Source organism: Microcaecilia unicolor, chromosome 2 (assembly GCF_901765095.1).
Source record: "Microcaecilia unicolor chromosome 2, aMicUni1.1, whole genome shotgun sequence".
Taxonomy (NCBI): domain Eukaryota; kingdom Metazoa; phylum Chordata; class Amphibia; order Gymnophiona; family Siphonopidae; genus Microcaecilia; species Microcaecilia unicolor.
Genome location: NC_044032.1, coordinates 115,024,721 through 115,050,178, shown reverse-complemented (window position 1 = coordinate 115,050,178; position 25,458 = coordinate 115,024,721). Strand labels below are relative to the sequence as shown.

The following is a 25,458-nucleotide window of genomic DNA, read 5'->3' as shown; positions in this document are numbered from 1 at the left end:
TATTGATTACTGGGTCAGTTGGAGATTATAGCCAAGTTTCTGTAAAGAGTCATCCCAGTTGAAATTTGATTAGCCAATCAGTTGGGCCTTGTTCAGACTGAGCGAGCATTTATGTAAAAACATGGGATAGGGATAGTGTCTCTGTTTTCAATTTGAGTTGGTTTGATCGTTAGCAAATTTAGACTGTTCCTAATTTTTGTTTTGTAACTTGTTCTCACTCTCTTTCTGGTTTTTGAGATTATTTTTATTGGTCTCAGCCATCAGTTCTCACTTTTTATGGTGTTGCTCTGAATAATCTCTCTCCTATTGTGGTAGATTGATAAAGTTAGTGGGGTCCTATCTCAAGGCATTTACCTGATTGAGGCTGAAGCCAAGCTGACCAGCATACTAGGAATAAACAACAGGACAAAGCAACATCGAAACCCCAGATACCACATTAGCTGCCTTTCTGGACACGATGACAGCACTAGGATTTACACAGGTGATTAATTCTCCAACCCACGAAAAGGGTCACATACTAGACCTGGTATTCTATAAAGCTGACTGCGGATAATTTCCTAGAGGCCTTGGACTATCCACATGTGGATGAAAAGACAACTACAGTGTCAAAACAGATTGACATCTGGAATACACACTTAGCCAAGACCTTAGAGAAAACCGCACCACTAAAAAAGGTCTTATGTCCCACTCACAAACGCTCACCTTGGCTTTCTCCAGAACTTCGGATCCTTAAACACGAAGGACGGAAACTGGAAAGGAGGTGGTGTGAACATCACCTGGATGAAGACAGGATAAACTAGGAAGCACACAAGAAAGTACCGCCAAGCCTTAACAGCAACCAAAAAACAAAACAGTATTTCTCTCAATGCATTGTGTAGGCTGCCAATTCAACTAAGCAGTTCAGTATAGTAAACAGCATACTGCAACCCCCACAACAGAGCCAGCCTGCCCAGTCTAAATTGAACTGCAGTTGCATACTTTGCCCACAAATTTAAAAGTCTCCGCCAGGATTTACAGGCAGTCCCCAACCAGTTAACCAGGGGTGCACAAACTCGCACCCTCCTGATAGAGACAGATGGGACACTTTTAACCCAATGACAGAGGAGAGCCTTGACAAAATCCTAAGAGACCTTTGACCAACTACCTGCTCCCTCGACCCTTGCCCATCAAAGATAGTGCAGCAGGCAAGCATAGGCCTCATAGAAGGCGCCACAAAAATCATGAACTCTTTTCTTTCTAATGGGCAACTACCAACAGCATTAAAAAGGGCAGTGGTTTGCCCTTTGCTAAAGAAAAACAACCTTGACCAGAACAAACTTGAAAGTTACTGGCCTGTATCCAACATCTCTGAAATGTCTATATGCAAATGCTAGGAGTCTAAGAAATAAGATGGGCGAGTTGGAATATATTGCACTAAACGAAAAATTGGATATAATAGGCATTACTGAGACCTGGTGGAAGGAGGATAACCAGTGGGACACTGTCATACCGGGGTACAAAGTATATCGTAGTGATAGGGTGGACCGGACTGGTGGAGGGGTAGCATTGTATATTAACGAGAGCCTTGACTCAGATAGATTACAAATTCAGCAGGACACAAATCACACCTTTGAATCATTGTGGGTTGAAATTCCATGTATAAAAGGGGAAAAAACGGTGATAGGAGTGTACTACCGTCCGTCTCGCCAGGATGAGCAAGTAGACACAGAAATGATAAAAGAAATCAGAGACGCGAACAAAATGGGCAATGTGATAATAATGGGTGACTTCAATTATCCAAATATAGACTGGGTAAATGTAACATCGGGACACGCTACAGAGATACAATTCCTTGATGAAATCAAGGACAGCTTTATGGAGCAACTGGTGCAGGAGCCGACGAGAGAAGGAAAAATTCTAGACTTGGTCCTTAGTGGAGCGCATGATCTGGTGAGGGACGTTATGGTACTGGGACTGCTTGATAACAGTGACCATAATATGATCAGTTTTGATATCGACCTTGAAGTAACTGTACACAGAAAATCAAATACGTTAGCGTTTAACTTTAAAAAAGGAGACTATGATAAAATGAGAAGAACGGTAAAAAAAAAAACTTAGGGGGGCAACTGAGAGAGTAAAAACTGTACAACAGGCGTGGACGCTGTTCAAAAATACCATCCTGGAGGCCCAGGCCATACATATTCCGCGAATTAGAAAAGAAAGACGGAACTCCAAAAGACAGCCGGCCTGGTTGAAAAGTGAGGTGAAGGAAGCTATTAGGGCTAAAAGAAACGCCTTCAGAAAATGGAAGAAGGAACCGTCTGAAAATAACAAGAAGCAGCATAAGGAGTGTCAAAGCAAATACAAGGCGCAGATAAAGAAGGCCAAGAGGGATTATGAAAAAAAGATAGCATTAGAGGCAAAAAAACATAGTAAAAATTTTTTTTGGTATATTAAAAGCAGGAAGCCGGCAAAAGAATCGGTTGGGCCGCTGGATGACCGAGAGATAAAAGGGGCGATCAAGGAAGACAAAGATGTAGCGGAGAGACTGAATGAATTCTTTGCTTCGGTCTTCACCGAGGAAGATTTGGGTGGGATACCGGTGTCGGAAATGGTATTTCAAGCGGACGAGTCGGAGAAACTGACTTCACGGTAAACCTGGAGGACGTAATGGGGCAATTCGGCAAACTGAAGAGTAGCAAATCTCCTGGACCGGATGGTATTCATCCTAGAGTACTGATAGAACTGAAAAATGAGCTTGCGGAGCTACTGCTAGTGATATGCAACTTATCCTTAAAATCGAGCGTGGTACCGGAAGATTGGAGGGTGGCCAATGTAACGTCCATTTTTAAAAAAGGCTCCAGGGGAGATCCGGGAAATTATAGACCTGTGATCCTGACATCGGTGCCGGGCAAATTGGTAGAGACTATTATAAAGAACAAAATTACAGAGCATATTCAAAAGCATCGATTAATGAGACAAAGCCAACATGGATTTAGTGAAGGGAAATCTTGCCTCACCAATGTACTACATTTCTTTGAAGGGATGAACAAGCATATGGATAAAGGTGAGCCGGTCGATATTGTGTATCTGGATTTTCAAAAGGCTTTTGACAAGGTACCTCATGAAAGGCTACAGAGGAAATTGGAGGTCATGGGATAGGAGGAAATGTCCTATTGTGGATTAAAAACTGGTTGAAGGATAGGAAACAGAGAGTGGGGTTAAATGGGCAGTATTCACAATGGAGAAGGGTAGTTAGTGGGGTTCTTCAGAGGTCTGTGCTAGGACCGCTGCTTTTTAATATATTTATAAATGATTTAGAGATGGGAGTAGCTAGCGAGGTAATTAAATTTGCTGATGACACAAGAGTTATTCAAAGTCGTTAACTCACGACAGGATTGTGAAAAATTACAAGAGGACCTTACGAGACTGGGCGGCTAAATGGCAGATGACGTTTAATGTGAGCAAGTGCAAGGTGATGCATGTGGGAAAAAGAACCCGAATTATAGCTACGTCATGCAAGGTTCCACATTAGGAGTTACGGACCAAGAAAGGGATCTGGGTGTCGTCGTCGATAACACACTGAAACCTTCTGCTCAGTGTGCTGCTGCGGCTAGGAAAGCGAATAGAATGTTGGGTATTATTAGGAAAGGTATGGAAAACAGGTGTGAGGATGTTATAATGCCGTTGTATCGCTCCATGGTGCGACCGCACCTTGAGTATTGTGTTCAATTCTGGTCGCCGCATCTCAAGAAAGATATAGTAGAATTGGAAAAGGTGCAGCGAAGGGCGACTAAAATGATAGCGGGGATGGGACGACTTCCCTATGAAGAAAGACTAAGGAGGCTAGGGCTATTCAGCTTGGAGAAGAGACGGCTGAGGGGAGACATGATAGAGGTATATAAAATAATGAGTGGAGTGGAACAGGTGGATGTGAAGCGTCTGTTCACGCTTTCCAAAAATACTAGGACTAGGGGGCATGCGATTAAACTATAGTGTAGTAAATTTAAAACAAATCGGAGAAAATTTTTCATCACCCAACGTGTAATTAAATTCTGGAATTCATTGCCGGAAAATGTGGTGAAGGCGGTTAGCTTAGCAGAGTTTAAAAAGGGGTTGGACGGTTTCCTAAAGGACAAGTCCATAAACCGCTACTAAACGGACTTGGAAAAATCCAAAATCCCAGGATTAACATGTATAGAATGTTTGTACGTTTGGGAAGCTTGCCAGGTGCCCTTGGCCTGGATTGGCCGCTGTCGTGGACAAGATGCTGGGCTCGATATACCCTTGGTCTTCTCCCAGTATGGCATTACTTATGTACTTATCTCATTTCTAGGGAAACTCATTGAACAAACAGTCTGTGTTCAATTTAATGATGGCTAGAAGAGAGAAACTGTCAACCTGGATTCAGACCTGGTTATGGAACAGAAACGGTCCTCATATCCCTACTATTTATTTATTTATTTTATTGTATTTGTATCCCACATTATCCCACCTTTTTGCAGGCTCAATGTGGCTTACAGTTCAACATGAGTTGTGGAAATCTGTCTGAGAAAATACATTTAGTATAGCAAAAGGATCTTATGGTAAAGGTGGTAATAATAATACAAGATAATGTCTTAGCAAGTCTTAGAATAGGACAGTTCTAGTTTCATAAGGAGGGTTCACATGTTTAATCTGTGTGGTATGTTCTTTCGAAGAGGTGGGTCTTCAATAGTTTGCGGAAGGTAATCAGTTCATAGGCCATTTTTAAGACAGGAGATTCGCCTTGGTGTTAATACTGCTAAATTTCTCAGCAGCTTTTGACACTGTGGATCATGATAACATGCTAGCACGACTGACAGAAACAGGTATCAATGGAACAGTACTTGCCTGGTTCAGATCCTATCTATCAGACAGGCAACAATCCATAATGTTTGGCAGCAGCTCATCACCACCATAGACAGTGACCGAGGTACCACAAGGATCGATACTGTCATCTATTCTGTTCAGTATCTACCTCAAGCCACTAGCTGAGCTGATTTGGTTAATGGACACTCAGTTCTACCTCTATGCAGATGATGTGCAGCTACTCATACCCATTGTACCTGACTTACCCACAGCCTTGAATAAACTGATTACCTGTCTAACATCAATTCAAGAATGGGCTAAACACAACAAACTTTGCCTGAACCCAAGTTAAAACCAAGCTTCTCTGGGTCCCTAACACAAGTGGATACATAGGTGACATCAAAATTTCTTTTGGGAAGTACGAACTCCCCCTCAAATCACAAGTTAGGAACCTTGGAATACAGTTAGATTCAACACTTACTCTGATTCCCCAATCCAAACAACCTTCAAGAGCTGCTTCTACTATTTGTGACAGCTACGCTGCCTCTCTCCTTACATCAAGAAGGTAAATGTTATCCCAGTTGTGCATGCCACGATAACATCAAGACTGGATTACTGCAATACACTATATAATGGTCTGACTACAGAGGACCTGTACCAGCTCCAGTTGATTCAGAATGCAGCAGCAAGACTCATAGAAGGTTGCAAGCGATGTGATCACATCACACCATTTTTACAAAAACTTCACTGGCTACCAGTACAATACAGGGCTAAATTTAAAACTCTCTCTGATCTTCAAGGCCCTGAAAGGAAATGGCCCCTGAGTACCTGAAGAATAGGATGATCCTCTACACACTGCCACCCTCTCCAAAAGACATTATGCAATGTGATACCTGCAAGCAAGTCTTCTTCAGAGTAGCCCCCACACTCTGGAAAGCACTTCCTGAAAGGCTCCGCTTAACACAAGACTGTCTCTACTTCAGGAAGCAGGTGAAAGCTTGGCTCTTCAACCAGGCCTTTAATTATTTATTTATTATTTATTTACGGTTCATTTCTACCCCACATTTTCCCGCAAATGCAGACACAATGTGGCTTCCATGAATTACAAAAGTTAAAAGGTACAACACATGGGTTTAGCAGTAGAATAAGGATAAAACGTTAGCAGCAATTAGGATGGCTAAACAGCAGAATTACTAATGGAATACACTTGTTCAAAAAGGTACGTTTTCAGCAGCTTCTTGAAAAGAAGGTGGTCAGCTTGCGATTTTAGGTACAGGGGAAGAGCGTTCCAAGTCTTCGGGCTGGAGTAGTGGAAAGTAGAGGCAAAAAGAAGCTTGTATTTAACACCCCTGCAAGATGGATAATGTAGTTGTAGAAAGGTGTGTGCTGTTGTGATGGCATTTCTAGGTGGGAGATCTATTAGAGGAATCATGTATTCCGGAGCTAAGCCGTAGATTATTTTATGTGTCAGAGTGCAGATCTTGAATGCGATTTTTTTCTCTCACAGGTAGCCAGTGTAGATTGAAACATAGGGGCTGCGCAGGAACCATGCGCGGTTTGCCCAAGATGAGTCTTGCAGCAGTATTCTGGGCAGTCTGGAATTTCCTCAGTAGATGCTCCTGGCAGCCTGCATAAATCCCACTGCAGTAGTCCAGGTGAGACAGAACTAGCCAGTGAACGAGAGTGTGGAAGAGCTCTCTGGTGAGACAAAACCTAACACGCCACAGCCTCCACATTGCATAGAACATCCACTTGGTGACTGCTCGCACTTGCAGATCCAGGTGCAGGTGAGGGTCCAGCTCAACACCCAGAAGTCTAAGGCTCTGTGAAGGCAAAAAAATATTATCGGCCATAAGCCTTTATTTATTTATTTATTTAATTTGTACCCCACATTTTCCCACCTTTTTGCAGGCTCAGTGTGGCTTACAGAGTATGGAAATGAGAACGACATTACATGATTTAAGAAAACAGTCGATCATAAGCTGGGGTGAGAGAGGAATTTAGGTAGAAGGTGTTAGGTAAGGTCGTGTGAGAGATGTTTTGGTGTACTTGGGTGGTTTAAGGAATGATTTGTTTCATTGAGGGTGACTTTTGTAGGCTCTATTGAAGAGATGTGTTACTTAGCTTGGATAGTGAAACCAACGTGATTTTCATGCTTTGTATATCATAACACCCTTTCAAAACACTGTTGATGAAGGCAAAAAAATATTATCAGCCATAAGCTGTTACTTAGCTTCGATGGTGAAACTGACGTGATTTTCTTGATTCCGTGCAGTGTGTCTCACAGTTCGTTCCTGCACTCGTTCCCAATTCCCGACAGGGAAGCCCTGTTTCGCTAATAGAATGGCTGCATCAGGGGAAAACAAAAAACAAATTTTCAACAGCACATCCAAGTCTCGACCCACGCCTTCACTGCAATGAAGGCGTGGGTCGAGACTTGGATGTGCTGTTGAAAATTTGTTTTTTGTTTTCCCCTGATGATTCTATTGGCGAAACAGGGCTTCCCTGTCGGGAATTGGGAATGAGTGCAAGAACAAACTGAGACACACTGCACGGAATCAAGAAAATCACGTCGGTTTCACCATCGAAGCTAAGTAACGGCTTATGGCTGATAATATTTTTTTGCCTTCATCAACAGTGTTTTGAAAGGGTGTTATGATATACAAAGCATGAAAGAAGTGTATGTGGAGTTTTTTTTGAGACTAATGATTAAGGAGGTCCCCTCTCTATCTAAGGCGTGTCCTTTAAACAGAGGTGTGTCCGGTTTCACTGAGGTCTTTTTTTCTCCACCAACTTTCATGTTTACAAATTTATTATCACCCTTAAAACTGGCAGATTGTAGAATTTTTGAAAACAGTATTGATTTCAATTACCCCAATATTGACTGGGTAAATGTAACATTGGGGCACGCTAGGGAGGTAAAATTCCTTGATGAAATCAAGGACAGCTTTATGGAGCAAGCTGGTACAGGAGCCGTCGAAAGAAGGAAAAATTCTAGACCTAGTCCTTAGTGGAGCGCATGATCTGGTGTGAGAGGTAATGGTGCTGGGGCTGCTTGATAATAGTGATCATAATATGATCGGATTTGATATTAGCTTTGAAAAAAGTATACATAGGAAATAATACGTTAGTGTTTAACTTTAAAAAAGGAGACTATGATAAAATGAGAAGAATGGTGAAAAAAAAATTTACATCAGTCGTGGCTGCTGTTCAAAAACACCATCCTGGAAGCCCAGGCCAAATGTATTCCGCGTATTGGAGGATGGAAGACCAAACGACAGCTGGCGTGGTTAAAAAGTGAGGTGAAGGACGCTATTAGAGGTAAAAGAAAATCCTTCAGAAATGGAAGAAGGAACAGACTGAAAATAAGTAAGAAACAGCATAAGGAATGTCAAGTCAAATGCAAAGCAGTGATAAGGAAGGCTAAGAGGGACTTTGAAAAAAAGATTGCGTTGGAAGCAAAAACACATGGTAAAAATTTTTTTAGGTGTATTAAAAGCAGGAAGCCGGCAAAAGAATCGGTTGGACCACTAGATGACCAAGGAGTAAAAGGGGCGATCAGGAAAGACAAAGCCATAGCGGAGAGATTAAATGAATTCTTTGCTTTGGTCTTCACCGAGGAAGATTTGGGTGGGATACCTGTGCCAGAAATGGTATTCGAAGCTGATGAGACAGAGAAACTGAATGAAATCTCTATAAACCTACAGGATGTAATGGGGCAATTTGACAAACTGAAGAGTAGCAAATCTGGACCGGATGGTATTCATCCCAGAGTACTGATAGAACTGAAAAATGAGCTTGCGGAGCTATTGTTAGTAATATGTAATTTATCCTTTAAATCGAGCGTGGTACCGGAAGATTGTAGGGTGGCCAATGTAACACCAATTTTTAGAAAAGGTTCCAGAGGAGATCTGGGAAATTATAGACCGGTGAGTCTGATGTCTGTGCCTGGCAAAATGGTAGAGACTATTATTAAGAACAATATTATAGAGCATATTCAAAAGCATGGATTAATGAGACAAGGAGGGGCATAATTGAAAGGGGCTGCCCATCTCCGAGGGCGCCCATCTCCGGGAATGGCTACGAGAAGGGGCGGTCCCAACCGTATTATCGAAAAAGATGGGCAGCCATCTTTTCTTTCGATAATACGGTTGGGGCCGGCCAATTGCCTAGGATTTGGGCGGATTTGAGATGGCCGGCCTCGGTTTTCGGCGATAATGGAAACTGAAGGCGGCCATCTCAAAAACGAACACGTCCAAGACATTTGGTTGTGGGAGGGGCCAGGATTCGTAGTGCACTGGTACCCCTCACATGCCAAGACACCAACCGGGCACCCTAGGGGGCACTTTTAAAAATAAAAACAAAACATTAAAATACCTCCCAGGTGCATAGCTCCCTTACCTTGGGTGCTGAGCCCCCCCCAAATCCTCTCCAAAACCCACTCCCCACAACTCTACACTATTACCATAGCACTTATGGGTGAAGGGGGGCACCTATATGTGGTAAATGGGAGCCCTCCAAACCCCCACCCCGAAAAACCGATTTGGGGAGCGGGGGGTTTGGAGGGCTCCCATTTACCACCACAAGTGTAACAGGTGGGGGGTTGGGCCTGGGTCCACCTGCCTGAAGTGCACTGCACCCACTAAAAATTGCTCCACGGACCTGCATACTGCTGTGATGGAGCTGGGTATGACATTTGAGGCTGGCATACAGGCTGGCAAAAAAAAAAAGATTTTAAAGTTGTTTTTTTTTTTTTGGTGGGAGGGGGTTGGTGACCACTGGGGGAGTCAGGGGAGGTCATCCCAAATTCCCTCCGGTGGTCATCTGGGCAGTTCGGGCACTAACTATATATACTATATATATAACTAAGTCATCTAAATGTAGGTGAATTTTCAGCTGCAAACTTACACGACAATTCTATAAATGGCTATCTAGAAGTACGTAAACAATATCAACTGGTGATGAACCTAAGTCGACGACCCTTCTTGAGTCCATATGCCAGGCCCCCTCCCTGCCCATCTTCAAATCCTTGCGCAAAGCCCACCTCTTCAGTGTCGCCTTTGGCACCTAACCACTATACCTCTATTCAGGAAATCTAGACTGCCCCAACTTGACATTTCGTTCTTTAGATTGTAAGCTCCTTTGAGCAGGGACAGTCCTTCTTTGTTAAACTGTACAGCGCTGCGTAACCCTAGTAGCGCTCTAGAAATGTTAAGTAGTAATAAGTAGTAGTAGTAGTAGTTTTTTGGGACTTGGTCGTGAAAAAGAAGGGTCCAAAAAAAGCGGACCAAATTTTCGCTACAGCCGCCCTTCTTTTTTCGATTATCGGCAGAGGTTGGCCATCTCTTAAGCACGCCCCTGTCCTGCCTTCGCTACCCTTCTGACACCCCCCCCCCCCCCGGGAACTTTGTTCATCTCCGCAACGGACTGCAGTTGGAGGCGCCTAAAATCGGCGTTCGATTATACCGATTTGGGCACTCACGGGAGAAGGGTGGCCATCTCCTGCTTTGGGTCAGAATATGGCCGCCCTTCTCTTTCGAAAATAAGCCTGATAGTCAACATGGATTTAGTGAAGGGAAATCTTGCCTCACCAATCTACTACATTTCTTTGAAGAGGTGAACAAACATGTGGATAAAGGTGAGCCGGTTGATATTGTGTATCTGGATTTTCAGAAGGCGTTTGACAAAGTACCTCATGAAAGACTCCAGAGGAAATTGGAGAGTCGTGGGATAGGAGTTAGTGTTCTATTGTGGATTAAAAACTGGTTAAAAGATAGAAAACAGAGAGTAGGGTTAAATGGTCAGTATTCTGAATGGAGAAGGGTAGTTAGTGGGGTTTCCCAGGGGTTTGTGCTGGGGCGCTGCTTTTTAACATATTTATAAATGACCTAGAGATGGGAGTAATTAGTGAGGTAATTAAATTTGCTGATGACACAAGTTATTCAAAGTCGTTAAATCGCGGGAGGATTGTGAAAAATTACAAGAGGACCTTACGTTACTGGGAGACTGGGTGTCTAAATGGCAGATGACGTTTAATGTGGGAAAGAGGAACCCGAATTATAGCTATGTCATACAAGGTTCCACGTTAGGAGTCATGGACCAAGAAAGAGACCTAGGTGTAATTGTTGATGATACATTGAAACCTTCTGCTCAGTGTGCTGCTGCGGCTAAGAAAGCAAATAAATGTTGGTTGTTATTAGGAATGGAAAAGAAAAATGAGGATGTTATAATGCTTTTGTATAGCTCCATGGTGCGACCGCACCTCAGATATTGTGTTCAATTCTGGTCGCCGGATCTCAAGAAAGATATAGTGGAATTAGAAAAGGTGCAGAGAAGGGTGACGAAAATGATAAAGGGGATGGGACGACTTCCCTATGAGGAAAGGCTAAAACGGCTAGGGCTCTTCAGCTTGGAGAAAAGGCAGCTGAGGGGAGATATAATAGAGGTCTCTTGGCCACCTTTAAATCTAGACTGAAAGCCCACCTCTTTAACATTGCTTTTGACTCGTAACCACTTGTAACCACTCGCCTCCACCTACCCTCCCCTCCTCCTTACCGTACACATTAATTGATTTGATTTGCTTACTTTATTTTTGTCTATTAGATTGTAAGCTCTTTGAGCAGGGACTGTCTTTCTTCTATGTTTGTGTACGCCTTGTAGCGCTATAGAAATGCTAAATAGTAATAGTAGTAGGTCTATAAAATAATGAGTGGAGTTGAATGGGTAGATGTGAAGTGTCTGTTTACGCTTTCCAAAAATACTAGGACTAGGGGGCATGTGATGAAGTTACAATGTAGTAAATTTAAAATGAATCGCAGAAAATATTACTTCGCTCAATGTGTAATTGGGCTCTGGAATTTGTTGCCAGAGAATGTGGTAGGGGCGGTTAGCTTAGCGGAGTTTTAAAAAGGTTTGGACGGCTTCCTAAAGGAAAAGTCCATAGACCATTATTAGGGAAATGGACCTTGATATACTGCCTTTCTGTGGTATTTTGCAACTACATTCAAAGCGGTTTACATATGTGCAGGTACATATTTTGTACCTGGGGCAATGGAGGGTTAAGTGACTTGCCCACAAGGAGCTGCAGTGGGAATCGAACACAGTTCCCCAGGATCAAAGTCCGCTGCACTTACCACTAGGCTACTCCTAAATGGACTTGGGAAAACCCACTATTTCTGGGATAAGCAGTATAAAATGCTTTGTACTTTTTTGGGCTCTTGCAATGTATTTGTGACCTGGATTGGCCACTGTTGGAAACAGGATGCTGGGCTTGATGGACCTTTGGTCTTTCCCAGTATGCAGGGCCGGTCTTAGGCCGAGGCGGCCGCATAGGGCCTCACGCTTAAGGGGGCCCCGCGCAGTGCGCCTCAGTCAGCCTCCGCTCCATCCCGGCACTCCGGCGGTATTTAAATTTACCTCACTCTGACGTTGCAGATGGTAGACAGGACACAGGAGGATGGATGGTGGACATGGTGAGAAAAAAATATTAAATGGAAAGAAGACACTGCATAAAACAGAAGACACTGGGACCAAAGCGAATAGAAAAACTAAATGATCAGACAACAAAGGTAGAAAAAAGTATTTTATTCAGAATTTATTAATTGGAATATGTCAGCTTTTGGAAATGTGCATCTGTGATATTTTGCATGTAAGTTTCAATTTTTCTAGTATTGCTGCATGCTGAGTCTGACTTCTTGAGGTAACTTTCCAGTTCAGTATTTTGCCTTCATATCTGTTGTGTCATGTGTTTTCCATGTGTGATCAAGGTGCAGTATCCTGCTAGCGTGTAGTATTTGCAGCCCTTTTTGTTTTGTTTTTTTCACTAGGTAGTGTATTGGTGTTTTAGAGCCTGGTGTAATTACAGTTCTGCCTTTCCACGCATAAGGTTGTAGCTCGTCCTGTCCTTGGAATTAGTGCTGTTATGGTTTGGTAAGGTTATGAGTGTGTTTTTGCACAAGTTTGTGTATAGTGTTTTGCAGTGGAGAGATTGTGTGCCCGCACCTCTGACTCCCCCGGGGGTATGAGAATTGGACCTACTAATTGTAGTGGACTTGAATTGAATAATTTCTGGGGAGGGGGAGTTTATGATAGCATTGTGCTTATTATTTCAATCAGTTTTTCTGTACAAGTTTAGCTTCATTTGTCTTTATTTGAAATTTCATAAATAAAAAAAAATTCTAAAAATTGAATAATCTTATCAATGGGGTGGAGCTGGGGTGGGAGTGGGGCTAGGATGGGGCCCCACCAAATTGGTCTGCACAGGGCCCCGCACTTGCTAAGACTGGCCCTGCAAGTATGGCAATACTTATGTACTTATGTACTAATTAAAATGTTATTACGTATTGTGATGACATTGTAAATAGTATATTATGCCATACTTTTTATTGTTTGAATATTTTTTACTGCTGTAATTGCCTATTGCTCATGTTTGATCTATTCTTACAGTACTCCACCTTGAAATGGCGGTAAATAAATCATAATAAATAAAACATTCAACCTAACCATTTTCAGGTAGGGTTTGGACATTTGTGTTGAGATATGTGAGTGGTTCTAATGCTCTGACATAGGCCAGAATACTGTGCAAGAGTGCATTAAAAGTGCATGAAGGGGCACACAAGGGCAGGGCCCAGGGAGGCGTGATGCCTCAGGAGTTGGTGTTAATTTGAAGATCTCATAAGTGATATTAGTGGTTGGTGGCTGTCGCTGCACATCGCTGTCTTCCGTGTTCAGCTGACCTGATGGAAAAGATGCAGGCAGCTGTTGGAAAGCCTCTGAAAATGGAGACTGCGGAAGTCAGGTCTCTACATGCTGGATGAAGGTCCAGGAGTCAGCGTTAATTTGAAGATCTCACAAGTGATGTCAGTGGGTGGCGACTGCTGCTGAAAGTTGCTCTCTCTCTTGCTCAACTGACCTGATGGAAAAGATGCAGGCAGCTGTTGGAATGCCTCTCAAGTTGGAGAGGGTGAAAGTCAGGTCTCTGCATGCTGAATGGCTCCTTGAAGTCCGATCCATTAACATTGGCACCGGAAGCATTGACCTCGATGGCTGCCCAACTAGCACTGGGAGTGCACTGGCATAGAGGAGATCTCCTTCTCCCTCGACATCAGGTGCTGATAATCAGCCCCAGGACCGGTCAGCATTGGATCTGACACCAAGGATGCATACTGGAGAAGCACATGGAGGAGCGCTCTTCTTCCTTCGTGGAGGTGCCAGTGCGCCAGTCTCCAGGCAACCAGGTTCCCATTTCTGGTGCAACACCAACTCCTTCGCAAGCTGTCCCTGTCCCAGTTCCCCAGCCTTTGCTGATGCCTACCTTCGATGAGTGGTACCGAGCCATGCTCAGGGAGGAGCTGGCACAGATGCTACAGCTGCAAACCACTCGAGCATTGAGGGCACTTGCGCCAGCTGTGGCTCAGCCCCAGCTTCTTCCTGAGGCTCCTACCTTGCCTGCGGAGTGGTCTTCAGTGCCAGCACCCCAGTGGGTGTTGACATCAATCCATGTAGTACCACTCTCAACATCGAAGGAGGAAGCTTCCCCAGAGTCCAAGGGTAGGGCTGTACCCTGGTGCCCTTCGGGGCATAGACATGGTACCAATGTGCCTTGTAACCTCTGACCAGTGGGTTATTCAAATTGTCTGTCTTGGTTATGCACTTCATTGATGTCAGAAATTACCAAATTGTCCACTGAGAGTATAATTCATAAGCTCTCGGCACAAGCAGGTACTTGTAGAGGACATTCCCACCTTTCTACAGGCCAATGCGGTCAAAGGGGTACTTAGGGAAGATTGAAGAGATTTTATGAATTCTTTGTTTCAGTCTTCATTGAAGAAGATTTGAGAGAGATACCAGTGCCAGAAATGATATTCAAAGCTGATGAGTCACTGAAACTGAGACAGATCTCTGTAAACCTTTAAATGATGCAGTTTGATAAACTGAAGAGTTAGCAGATTGATTGGGCTGGATGGTATACATTCCAGAGTATTGATAGAATTGAAAAATGCACTTGCAGAACTATTGTTAATAATATATATTTTATCTTTAAAAATCCAGGATAGTACCAGAACATTGTAGGGTGGCTAGTGTAACACCAATTTTAAAAAGTGTTCCAGAGGTGATCCGAGAAATTTTATAGATCGGTGAGCCTGACTTCAGTGCCGGGCAAAATGGTAGAGATTATTATAAAGGGCAAAATTACAGAAGATATACATAAACATAGATTAATGAGACAAAGCCAGCATGGATTTAATGAAGGAAAATCTTGCATCACCAGTCTACTACGTTTCTTTGAAGGGGTGAATAAACATGAATAAAGTACATAAGTATTGCCATGCTATTTATGTGAATCAATGGAATTTTTATTAGATGGCCCTAATTACAGGTAAACAATTTCACTTTCTCCGTTCCTTGCCAAGTGCCTCTGTACGTATCCCGTGTGTGTTTAAATTCTGTTTTTTTAGCTGCTGTCATCACTGTTGACAGGCAATTCCAGGCTTTTACAACTGTCAGTAAAGTAGTAATGTATTTGCATAATTAATGTGCTGTATTTTCTTTTGTACTGTTCTGAAAAAGATAATGGAGTTCCTTCAGATTTTTTTTCCCTCTTTCACAGTGGCTGAAAATATAGGGGTCGATATTCACAATGATTTAACCAACCAAAAACAGCTCCTGGCTGGTTAAATCACTTGTTTAGGACTAACCAATTATATTCAGGGCACTTAACCAGTTAGTGCCACCAAAAATGTCCAATTAGTGCCCAGCATGAAACTGGCTATTTTGGGGGCACTCTTGGGGGGGGGGGGGAGAGTAAACACTCAGCTGGCCAAAGTAACTGTCACAAAATGTCTAGCTACCCGCTTGGGGTTACCCCGCTGCCACTTAAGAGGGTCTATCCCCAGCACAGCTCAGGTCCGCCTGCACCTGCTGCTTGTGCTCTACACTAACGCCCTCCTCCCACCAGCTGGGTCAGAACCACCTCTAGGTGAGTCTCTCATGCTCAAATTATCTCCAATGATTTCTAGGTTACTGGGGCCAAACACAAAAGCACTCACAGACCCAATACACAAACCACCAGGATTCATCATCAGTCCAGACAAGCAGAGTGAACAAACAAATGTGTTTATTATCAGAACTTGGAACAGTGGACAAAAATGTGCAATTGGCAATCAGTAACAAGTAACTAAAAAATGGATCCGTTAAAAAAACTAACTAGAACATTTGCATACTGTCTAAACAGTACCTGGGAAGATCAGGACATATATTTGTTCACAGAGCCTTAGCAAAAAGATCTGTCTCTTTCTTCTTCCAGGCTAAGACTGAAGCAACAGTCAGCACTACTGGGTAATTTCAAACTCCAGGCCAATTAGAGCCCAGTCAACAAGTTTTAAATGTATACTGCTGCTTCCTGCTTGTGTTAAAAAAAAACAAAACAAAACACTCAGGGGGTCTTTTACTAAAACTTAACTCGAGTTATCTGCAGCAAGGCCCATAGGAATAAAAGACCCCCTCGGTTCCCTATAACAGTTTTAAGCATAAACGTGCACCATCTGCTGGCCAACTAGGAGAAATACACTTCAGACATAATTAAAACAGGGAAATATCCAATACATTTTACAGGCTTAAAACACACTGTTTCTTCACAGTAACCACAAATAAGACTGCATAAAAGTCAGTCCTGTCTTTATATGGTTTGCCATCACAGATTAAGTGCTGAATATTGCACTTAACCAGCTATGTTTTCCTGGTTCTGTATACCCAGAGATGTAATGCCAGAGCCCGGACGTGGCCCAGTGTTGAATATCTATGAATAACACCAGTGGCAGTCAGCAAAATGCTGATTGCCACAGGCTGAATATCAGGCCCTAAAGGTCACGCTATAATTGGGCAAATCTGGTAATTCATTCCTCCTAAATTTTTCATCATGGTATCTGGCCTTGCCCTGACTGTTCTTAGAAAATGCTAACCTTTAGAAGTCAGATAATGAAATGTTTATCATATCTCCCCTTTTTCTTCTTATTTTCTTTTTCTGGAGAGTACATTTTAGGTTAAGGCTTTTTGTGTAAGGTTTGTTATAGACCATGTACCATTTTGATAACCTTATCTAAGCTACCATAATCTTATTAATGCCCTTAGAAAGTTGCATCTCCAGAGCAGAAAATCACGTCTCATGAAATTTTGCTATGCTGTGATCTGTACAATATTACCTATTAGGGATGTGCATAGGGCAATCTTTCTGTCAGCAGAAGCAGCTAGGGTAAAAGAACTCAAAGCAGTAGGGACAGAAAAGCCCCCTACCGTCTTGTCTTCTTCACTATTGGGTTTATTACTGTTGACTAAAGAAGCTGCTCACTCGGTGCTAGACCTGGAAGGGTGAGGATGGATAGAAGGCAGAAGAGAGGGAAAGGAAAAAGCAGACAGGAAAGAGTCTGCAACGAGGGTGAAAGTACATAAAGTTTAACAAAAGAAGTAAAAAATGGGAGGAAAAAGATAATGAAAAAAATAGATGAGCAAGTAAGAAATGTGTTTCCCTGTATTATTTATTAAAAAAATTTTAATACGCTTACAACTAGGTAGAAAACTAATAAACGTACATAATCACAAATGATACTGATCATACCTAATCCATCACCAATAAATCCAGCTTATATGGAGGTCATATGTGGACGCATTGGATCAGATCCAGTGCCATTTCAACTATCCCTGAGGGCCCAATGCTCAAAATTTGCAACAGCGCCGTAAAAAAACTCCCAATGCTCAACGCTAATGGCATGCATATTTGATGCACACTGTTAATGTTGAGCATTGGGACATAAGGAGTGGAGAACACTCCCGACACATATGCACAAGGAGGGGAGCCCTGCATGGCCGGAGGGAGGGAGGCAGGCAGGCACATATGCACAAGAGGGGGCCCTGCATGGCTAGGGGGAGGGAGGCACCGGCTGTGTAGTTTCACGCAGGTGAAGTTGCTTGAGAATGCATGAAAGTCAGTGAAGTCTTCATATCTTGCATCTGTTAGAAAGGGGGGAAGGAGAAGGATTCTTTCACTAAATGGCATCACGGTTTGATTATAATATTCCGGACACCAAGTAGGCAGGCTGCCTCAATAGGCTTACAAATGAAAAAATTGCGCCTACCTGTTCCAAACATCCGACACATCAGGCACCAGCTGGGCTGGTTATATAAAAACCGCACACATCTTATCCCTCATAATCATGCCTTGAGCAGCCAGGGAGGTGAAACGTTGACTCTACCACTAAAAAGTAATGAATGTTGACAGTTATATATGGTGCAAGAAATACTCATAAATATCTGTTCAACTTTAAAGAAAGACTAAGAGGGAAAAAAGATACAGCTGAGAGGAAGTCAGAGTTTGGAGGCGAGGACAAAAATAGAACAAAATAAAAATACAAGGTTTAGAAAAGCTAAAGTAATAAGTAGAAACATAGGTAAAGGTAACAAGGAATCTAGATGGATAGCCATGTCGTTAAAAAGTAGAGCAGGGCTACTCTATTTCAGTCCTTAAGGTCCACAGGCAAGCCAGGTTTTAAGAATACCCACAATGAATATACATGAGATGATTCAGTGAGATCCTCTTATTCTGCTAATTCTGAGCTCTTTTGATACAATCCAGTCAGCTGACTGACTCTTATTATCAAAAGAAAGCAATTGAAACCAGTGTTAAAATCAGAGGGTTTATTATACATTTTTATAATTTTACTGAGGAAAACTGTGATGTAATCAGTTTGAATATGTAGTTTGATACTTTGTGTTCTAAGCACATGATCGTGAAATACCGTTATTATGACGAATGATGATCATTATAATGTACATTATTTTTAAAAATGGCTTTATTAAAATCTGGTTACTGATGAATGCTTTAAATGATGCATCAGATGTATGCAGTGGCTCATTCTTTTCTGTTACCTAACAGAGAAGCGAGAAGAAGTAGTGTACTATGATACTTATGAAAGCATGGAGGCAATGCTTGCAACTGAAGATATGGCTGCATCTATCCACTTACAAAGAGAAGAACTGCAGAAACTTGAGCAGAAAGTCCGACAGCTGGAAGCTAGGCGTGGACGCATTTCAGCCAAGAAAGCCTACCTCAGAAACAAAAAGGTGATACTTGTAAGATACAGCACTTCTGACTTATTTTGATGGCTTTAAACATTGCATTTCCTATAATGCAGATCCTGTATTGAAATGTCTCCTGCATTATAGGCCTTTTCTCCTAGCAGTGGAATATAGTACTGTGCACAGTCTTTTTTTTTTTTTACTTTTCGACCCAATGGCATGTTGGAAAGACATTATATGTAAGAAGGGCAATTCTATAATAGAGTGCCCAGATTTACACGCCACTTTTAGTGTGTAAGTGTACAAAATACTGTCACTTTTGCGAGTAAGTGTACACTGAGGCACGTAAGTGATAACAGGGCAACTAAGCAGTATTGTACAAGGGTGCTGATACCTTACATAGCGTGTAAATGCAAGGAGGGTGTATACATGAGTGAAGGATGGACAGGACATGGGTGGGGCTCTCACCTATGTAGCTTACAGAATGCTGCCACTTATATATGTCTCTTCCACCTCTCCCCTCTTCTCTATTCTCCCAGGCACAGAGACACACACGTACACACAGACAGATAGAAAAGCACACACACACAGGAATTAAAAGTAATTCAGTAAGGCTCTATATGACTTCCTCATTATGCAGAACCACCTTCTCCTTACTAGAGCTGCACCCCTATGCCTGCTTGGTTGTATCTTAGTAATTCAAATGTATATTTCATTTCTTTGTTGTAAATTCTACAATGAACCCTAATGGTAGCTATGCACAGTGACAACTAGTGACATAACCATGTAGTTTTCTTTTGGATGTTGTTTGTACTGCCAGGAAGTGGTAAAAAAACACAGTAATGCCTTTTGCTGTGGGTCAGAGGCACCCTGTGTCCAAACTATAAACTAAGTCCTTTGAAATCAGTGACATCTAACGGTTAAATATATTTTCGCATGTTTCTACTACTACTACTAATAGCATTTATATAGATCTACCAAACGCACGCAGTGCTGAACATTTGACATGGAGAGACAGTCCCTGCTCAAAGAGCTTACAATCTAGGTAAAACAGACAAGACATTATGGGCAAGGGAATTACAGGGTATAGAGGAATAGGGGAGGAGGAGGGCAAATGAGTAGCGGCTAGGAGCCAAATGCAGCAGTGAAAAGGTGAGCCTTCAGCATAGATTTAAAAACAGGTAGAGATGGAGCTTAGTCGTATGGGCTCAGGAAGACGGTTCCAGGCATAAGGTGCAGCAACATAAAAGAAACGAAGTCTGGAGTTAGCGATGGAGGAGACTTGCTCAGAGAGCTGAGTTCACGGGGAGGAATGTAGGGAGAACTGAGAGAGGAGAGGTAACGGGGTCATAGAGTGGATGCATTTAAAGGTCAGTAAGAGAAGTTTGAACTGAATATGGAAGTGGACAGGAAGCCATTGAAGCAACTTGAGAAGTGGGCTAGTGTGGGCATAGCGATTCTGGCGGAAAATAAGTTGAGCTGCAGAATTCTGGACAGATTGGAGAGGAGAAAGATGATTGAGCGGAAGACCAGTGAGAAGTAAATTGCAATAGTCCAAGCGAGAAGTAACAAGGGTGTGAATAAGGGTTTTGGTGGCGTGTTCAGAAAGGAAGGGGCAAATTTTGCTAATGTTGAAGATAAAGAAGCGACAGGTTTTGGTGATTTGTTGAATATGAGCAGAGAAGGAGAGAGAAGAGTCGAAGATGACTCCAAAGTTACGAGCCGAGGAGACAGGGAGGATATGAGAGCCATTAACAGAGATAGAGAATGGGGGAAGAGGGGAGGAGGGTTTAGGGGGAAAAATGAGACGTTCAGATTTAGCCATGTTTAATTTGAGATGGCGTTGAGACATCCAGGCAGCAATGTCAGACAAGCGGGCAGAGATTTTGTCTTGGATTAAGGTTGAGATTTCAGGGGTGGAGATGTAGATCTGAGAGTCATCAGTGTAAAGATGGTAATGAAAACCATGGGATGAGATCAAGGCACCAAGGGAATAGGTATAGATGGAGAAAAGGAGTGGTCCAAGGACAGAACCCTGAGGCACACCTACTGAAAGCGGGAGGGAAGTTGAAGAGGATGCACCAGAGTGAACACTGAAAGTACGGAGTGAGAGGTATGAAGAGAACCAGGAAAGAACAGGGCCCTGGAATCCAAGCGAGGACAGTGTATCAAGGAGTAATGTGTGGTCAACGGTGTTGAAAGCAGCAGAAAGGTCAAGAAGTAATGTGTGGGAATTGCTGTATTTAAACCATTCCCTCCTTTCTCAACCCCAGGTCAGAAATAACACAATACGTATCACTGATACATGGAGTGTTGCTATCAGGAACCTGTCAGTATTTCTGTGCCTCCAGCAGATGATGCTGGTTGTGCTGGCACAGCAGGATTTTTTTTTTTTTTTTAACAGGCTTAACTTCCCTGGGGACAGTCTGTGGCCTGTAGCCCAGTGATTGTGCCTGGCTGGTGTTATCTCCCAGGAATTAGATCATAGTCCTTCTCCTGATTAAGATCAGAGGGGATTCCCTCTCCCTTCACTTCCCCAGGCCTTGATTCACATTCCTTCACTCAGTGCAGCTGACTGACACAGGTCCTTTGGGGCCTTCACTAGTGGGGGTAATCCCCTTCCTCCCCCATTTGCAGACCCCCTCCTTTTTTTTTTTTTTTTAAAGAATTGAAGAAGTGTTTTTGTAGGGTTGTTCTTACAACTCTGCCAAGTCCTCTCTGATCACCTCAGGCAAGCACGTTTGGGTCTCCAGTCCCCTGTTGTAGTTTTTTGGTTCCGCAATCTGAGTTCTGTTAAGGACAAGGGTCCACTGGAGGGCACTTCTAGCCAGCTTAAGCACCCAAGTCCCAGGAAAAAGGGATCTGGCAGCTGTTCTTTGCTTGTTCCTCTGTTATCTTCAGTGGAGCACTGTTGGGGTGCAGATAGCCCAGAGGGCGATATCTTGTAGAGACCAACCAAATTTCGGTTTTGGCTTTGGCGCTGAATCCTGCCTGAAATTTGTGTCTGGCCTTGTTTCAGTTTTCCCTGAAAATGCTGTTGCATTTTCAGCTGGATCTGAAATTTATGCTGGGCCCCCTAGCTTCACCACCCCCAAAAGATAGAAGCCCTCTTCCCTCCCTTCTACTCCCTCCTCGTACGCTTGCATAGAATGAGGCCACCTATTATTCCCCCCCCCCCACACACACACACACACTCAGCTTATCATCCATCCCCTGGTTGTCTAGTGGGTAGTTAGGGCAAGTGCAATCCCCAGTCACTCCTTTCCATGTTCTCACTGCTGCCAAAATGTCTGCCACAAGACTGCCACCTATGGTCACGGCAGCCATTTTGAGACTGGAGCCACAAGGGCAGGAGATGTTTTTCTGTGGCAGACAATTGTTTCCAACCAATGGGAAGGAAAAAAAGTTCCAAGCAACATCAGCTGTAGAATGAACTCAACGAATCCTGGATGGTGCCTAGGATATCATTCAATCTGTCCAGTCAAGAGAGTGCCAGAAGGGAAATTGAGAGCCATATTGTAAATTCCCTCCTTCCTCAGTAGGGCCGGGTCACCTTCCCGGGTCAACACTCCACTCTTAGCCACAGCAAGTAAACACCTCCACAATGCCAGTTGAGGGGAAAAAAAAATCCCTTTTATTCCCATCCATTGACTTCATCACCTCACCTTCTCTCCTACCCTCTTCCTCCCTCTTGGCTTTTAATCTCCGTCTCTTTCTTCCCTCCATTTTGCCTTCCCCATTCCACCTAAATACCTCTCGCCTTCGACGCCTTTGTGACCACACCTCTCCTACTCTCCTCCGCTCTCTTTTACTCCTTCTCTTACTCTCAGCTGGTGACATCAATCCCAATCCTGGCCCTCCTCACCAACTATTATCCAAACTCTACAGATCTCACCATGACCTCTCTAACCTCATCTCTATTCCTCTACTCCCCTCCTCTTCTCTGCCCTTCTCTTGCGCCCTATGGAATGCCCGCTCTATCTGTAACAAACTCTCCTATATCCAGGACCTCTTTATCTCGCGTCACCTCCATCTGCTCGCCATAACAGAAACCTGGCTCTGCCCTGATGACTCTGCTTCAGTCGCAGCCCTGTGCCATGGCGGTTATCTATTTTCACATACTCCTCGCCCTGCTGGCCGTGGGGGCGGTGTTGGACTACTTCTCTCTCCCTCCTCCAGATTTCAACCCCTTCTTCCACCTCAATCTCACTGTTTTTCCTCCTTTGAAGTCCACTCTATCCGCCTTTTCTCTCCTCTGCCTCTTCGAATAGCGGTCATTTATCGTCCCCCTGATAAGTCCCTTTCATCCTTTCTCAGTGACTTTGACGCCTGGCTTGCCTTCTTCCATGATCCTTCCTCCCCCTCTCTCATCCTTTGTGACTTTAATATTCCTGCTAATGATCCTTCCAACTCTTATATTTCCAAGTTACTCGCTTTAACGTCGTCCTTTAATCTCCAACTATGCTCCACCTCCCCCACTCGTCAAAATGGTCACTGTCTTGATCTCATCTTCTCCTCCAACTGTTCACCTTCTAGTTTCCTTGCCTCTGATCATCCCTCCTCTGATCACCATCTTATAACTTTCACACTTAAATCTCCTCCCTCCCAGTCCCGTCCTATCCTATCTAATTTATCTAGGAATCTTCACGATATTGACCCTTCATCTCTATCCTCCCATGTTTCAAACCTCCTCTCTACTGTAGCACCATCCACGTCTGTCAACGAGGCTGTTTCTTCTTACAACAATACTCTATCCTCTGCCTTAGACACTCTTGCACCTTTGATGACCCGCCCTGTAAGGCGTACAAAACCCCAACCTTGGCTGACTTCTAATATCCGCTACCTACGTTCCTGTACCCGCTCCGCCGAACGCCTCTGGCGGAAATCTCAGGCCCTTGCTGATTTCTTACACTTTAAGTTCATGCTGACCGCCTTCCAATCTGCTCTTTTACGTGCCAAACAGGATTATTATATCCAACTGACCAACTCTCTTGGCTCTAATCCTCAACTTTTCTTCACCACATTGAACTCTCTCCTCAAGGTGCCCCCTCCCCCAACTCCCCCTTCATTATCTCCTCAGACCCTTGCTGAATTCTTTCACAACAAGGTTCAAAAGATAAACCTTGCTTTCTCTACCTCACCAGCTCTCCCTCCACTAGTCCGTTCCCCTCTCTCTCCTTCCCCTCATTCCCTTTCCTCCTTTCCTGAAGTTACTATTGAGGAAACTACCATCTCTATGCTGATGACTCCCAAATCTACCTTTCTACCCCTGATATCTCACCTTGCATCCAAACCAAAGTTTCAGCGTGCTTGTCTGACATTGCTGCCTGGATGTCTCAATGCCACCTGAAATTAAATATGACCAAAACCGAGCTTCTCATTTTCCCCCCCAAACCCACCTCCCCGCTCCTCCCGTTTTCTATTTCTGTTGATGGCTCTCTCATTCTCCCTGTCTCCTCAGCTTGAAACCTTGGGGTCATCTTTGACTCTTCTCTCTCCTTCTCTGCTCATATCCAGCAGACCGCCAAGACCTGTCGTTTCTTTCTTTACAACATCCGTAAAATCCGCCCCTTTCTTTCCAGCACTCTACCAAAACCCTCATCCACACCCTTGTCACCTCTCGTTTAGACTACTGCAATCTGCTTCTTGCTGGCCTCCCACTTAGTCACCTCTCCCCTCTCCAGTCGGTTCAAAACTCTGCTGCCCGTCTCATCTTCCGCCAGGGTCGCTTTACTCATACTACCCCTCTCCTCAAAACCCTTCACTGGCTCCCTATCCGTTTTCGCATCCTGTTCAAACTTCTTCTACTAACCTATAAATGTATTCACTCTGCTGCTCCCCAGTATCTCTCCACACTCGTCCTTCCCTACACCCCTTCCCGTGCACTCCGCTCCATGGATAAATCCTTCTTATCTGTTCCCTTCTCCACTACTGCCAACTCCAGACTTCGCGCCTTCTGTCTCGCTGCACCCTACGCCTGGAATAAACTTCCTGAGCCCCTACGTCTTGCCCCATCCTTGGCCACCTTTAAATCTAGACTGAAAACCCACCTCTTTAACATTGCTTTTGACTCGTAACCACTTGTAACCACTCGCCTCCACCTACCCTCCTCTCTTCCTTCCCGTTCACATTAATTGATTTGATTTGCTTACTTTATTTATTTTTTGTCTATTAGATTGTAAGCTCTTTGAGCAGGGACTGTCTTTCTTCTATGTTTGTGCAGCGCTGCGTATGCCTTGTAGCGCTATAGAAATGCTAAATAGTAGTAGTAGTAATTGCAGTCCACATTCACAGTTCATGAGCAAGTTTAGGTACACCACCATCCACAGTCTCCAACCTGGGAAAGCAGTCCCAGTACTTTGAGTCCTCTGCCCGCCCGTAAGCAATGGGTAGGCTTCTCCTCTTTCTTCCAAAATAAACACTTTTACCTCCAGTTATATCAGTCTTTAGTCCTCTACAGTAACAGCTCAATGCTGTCTCCTTCCCAGCCAGGAACCTCAGTCCTTGAGGTTCCCTGCCATAGCAGTGTTCCTCCCTCTGCACAGCAACATTACAACCCTGTGGCCTCCCACACACTGC

At 43.6% G+C, this 25,458-nt stretch overlaps 1 protein-coding gene across 1 annotated transcript in view; it reads left to right on the top strand.

Annotated features, from left to right (window-relative positions):
- JMY (junction mediating and regulatory protein, p53 cofactor) overlaps positions 1–25,458 on the top strand; it is a 273,665-nt gene that overhangs the window by 184,162 nt on the left and 64,045 nt on the right. Inside the window, exon 6 of the mRNA XM_030193232.1 lies at positions 18,737–18,924. Within this exon, the coding sequence (XP_030049092.1) occupies positions 18,737–18,924 (188 nt within the window). The remainder of the gene's footprint in view (positions 1–18,736; positions 18,925–25,458) is intronic.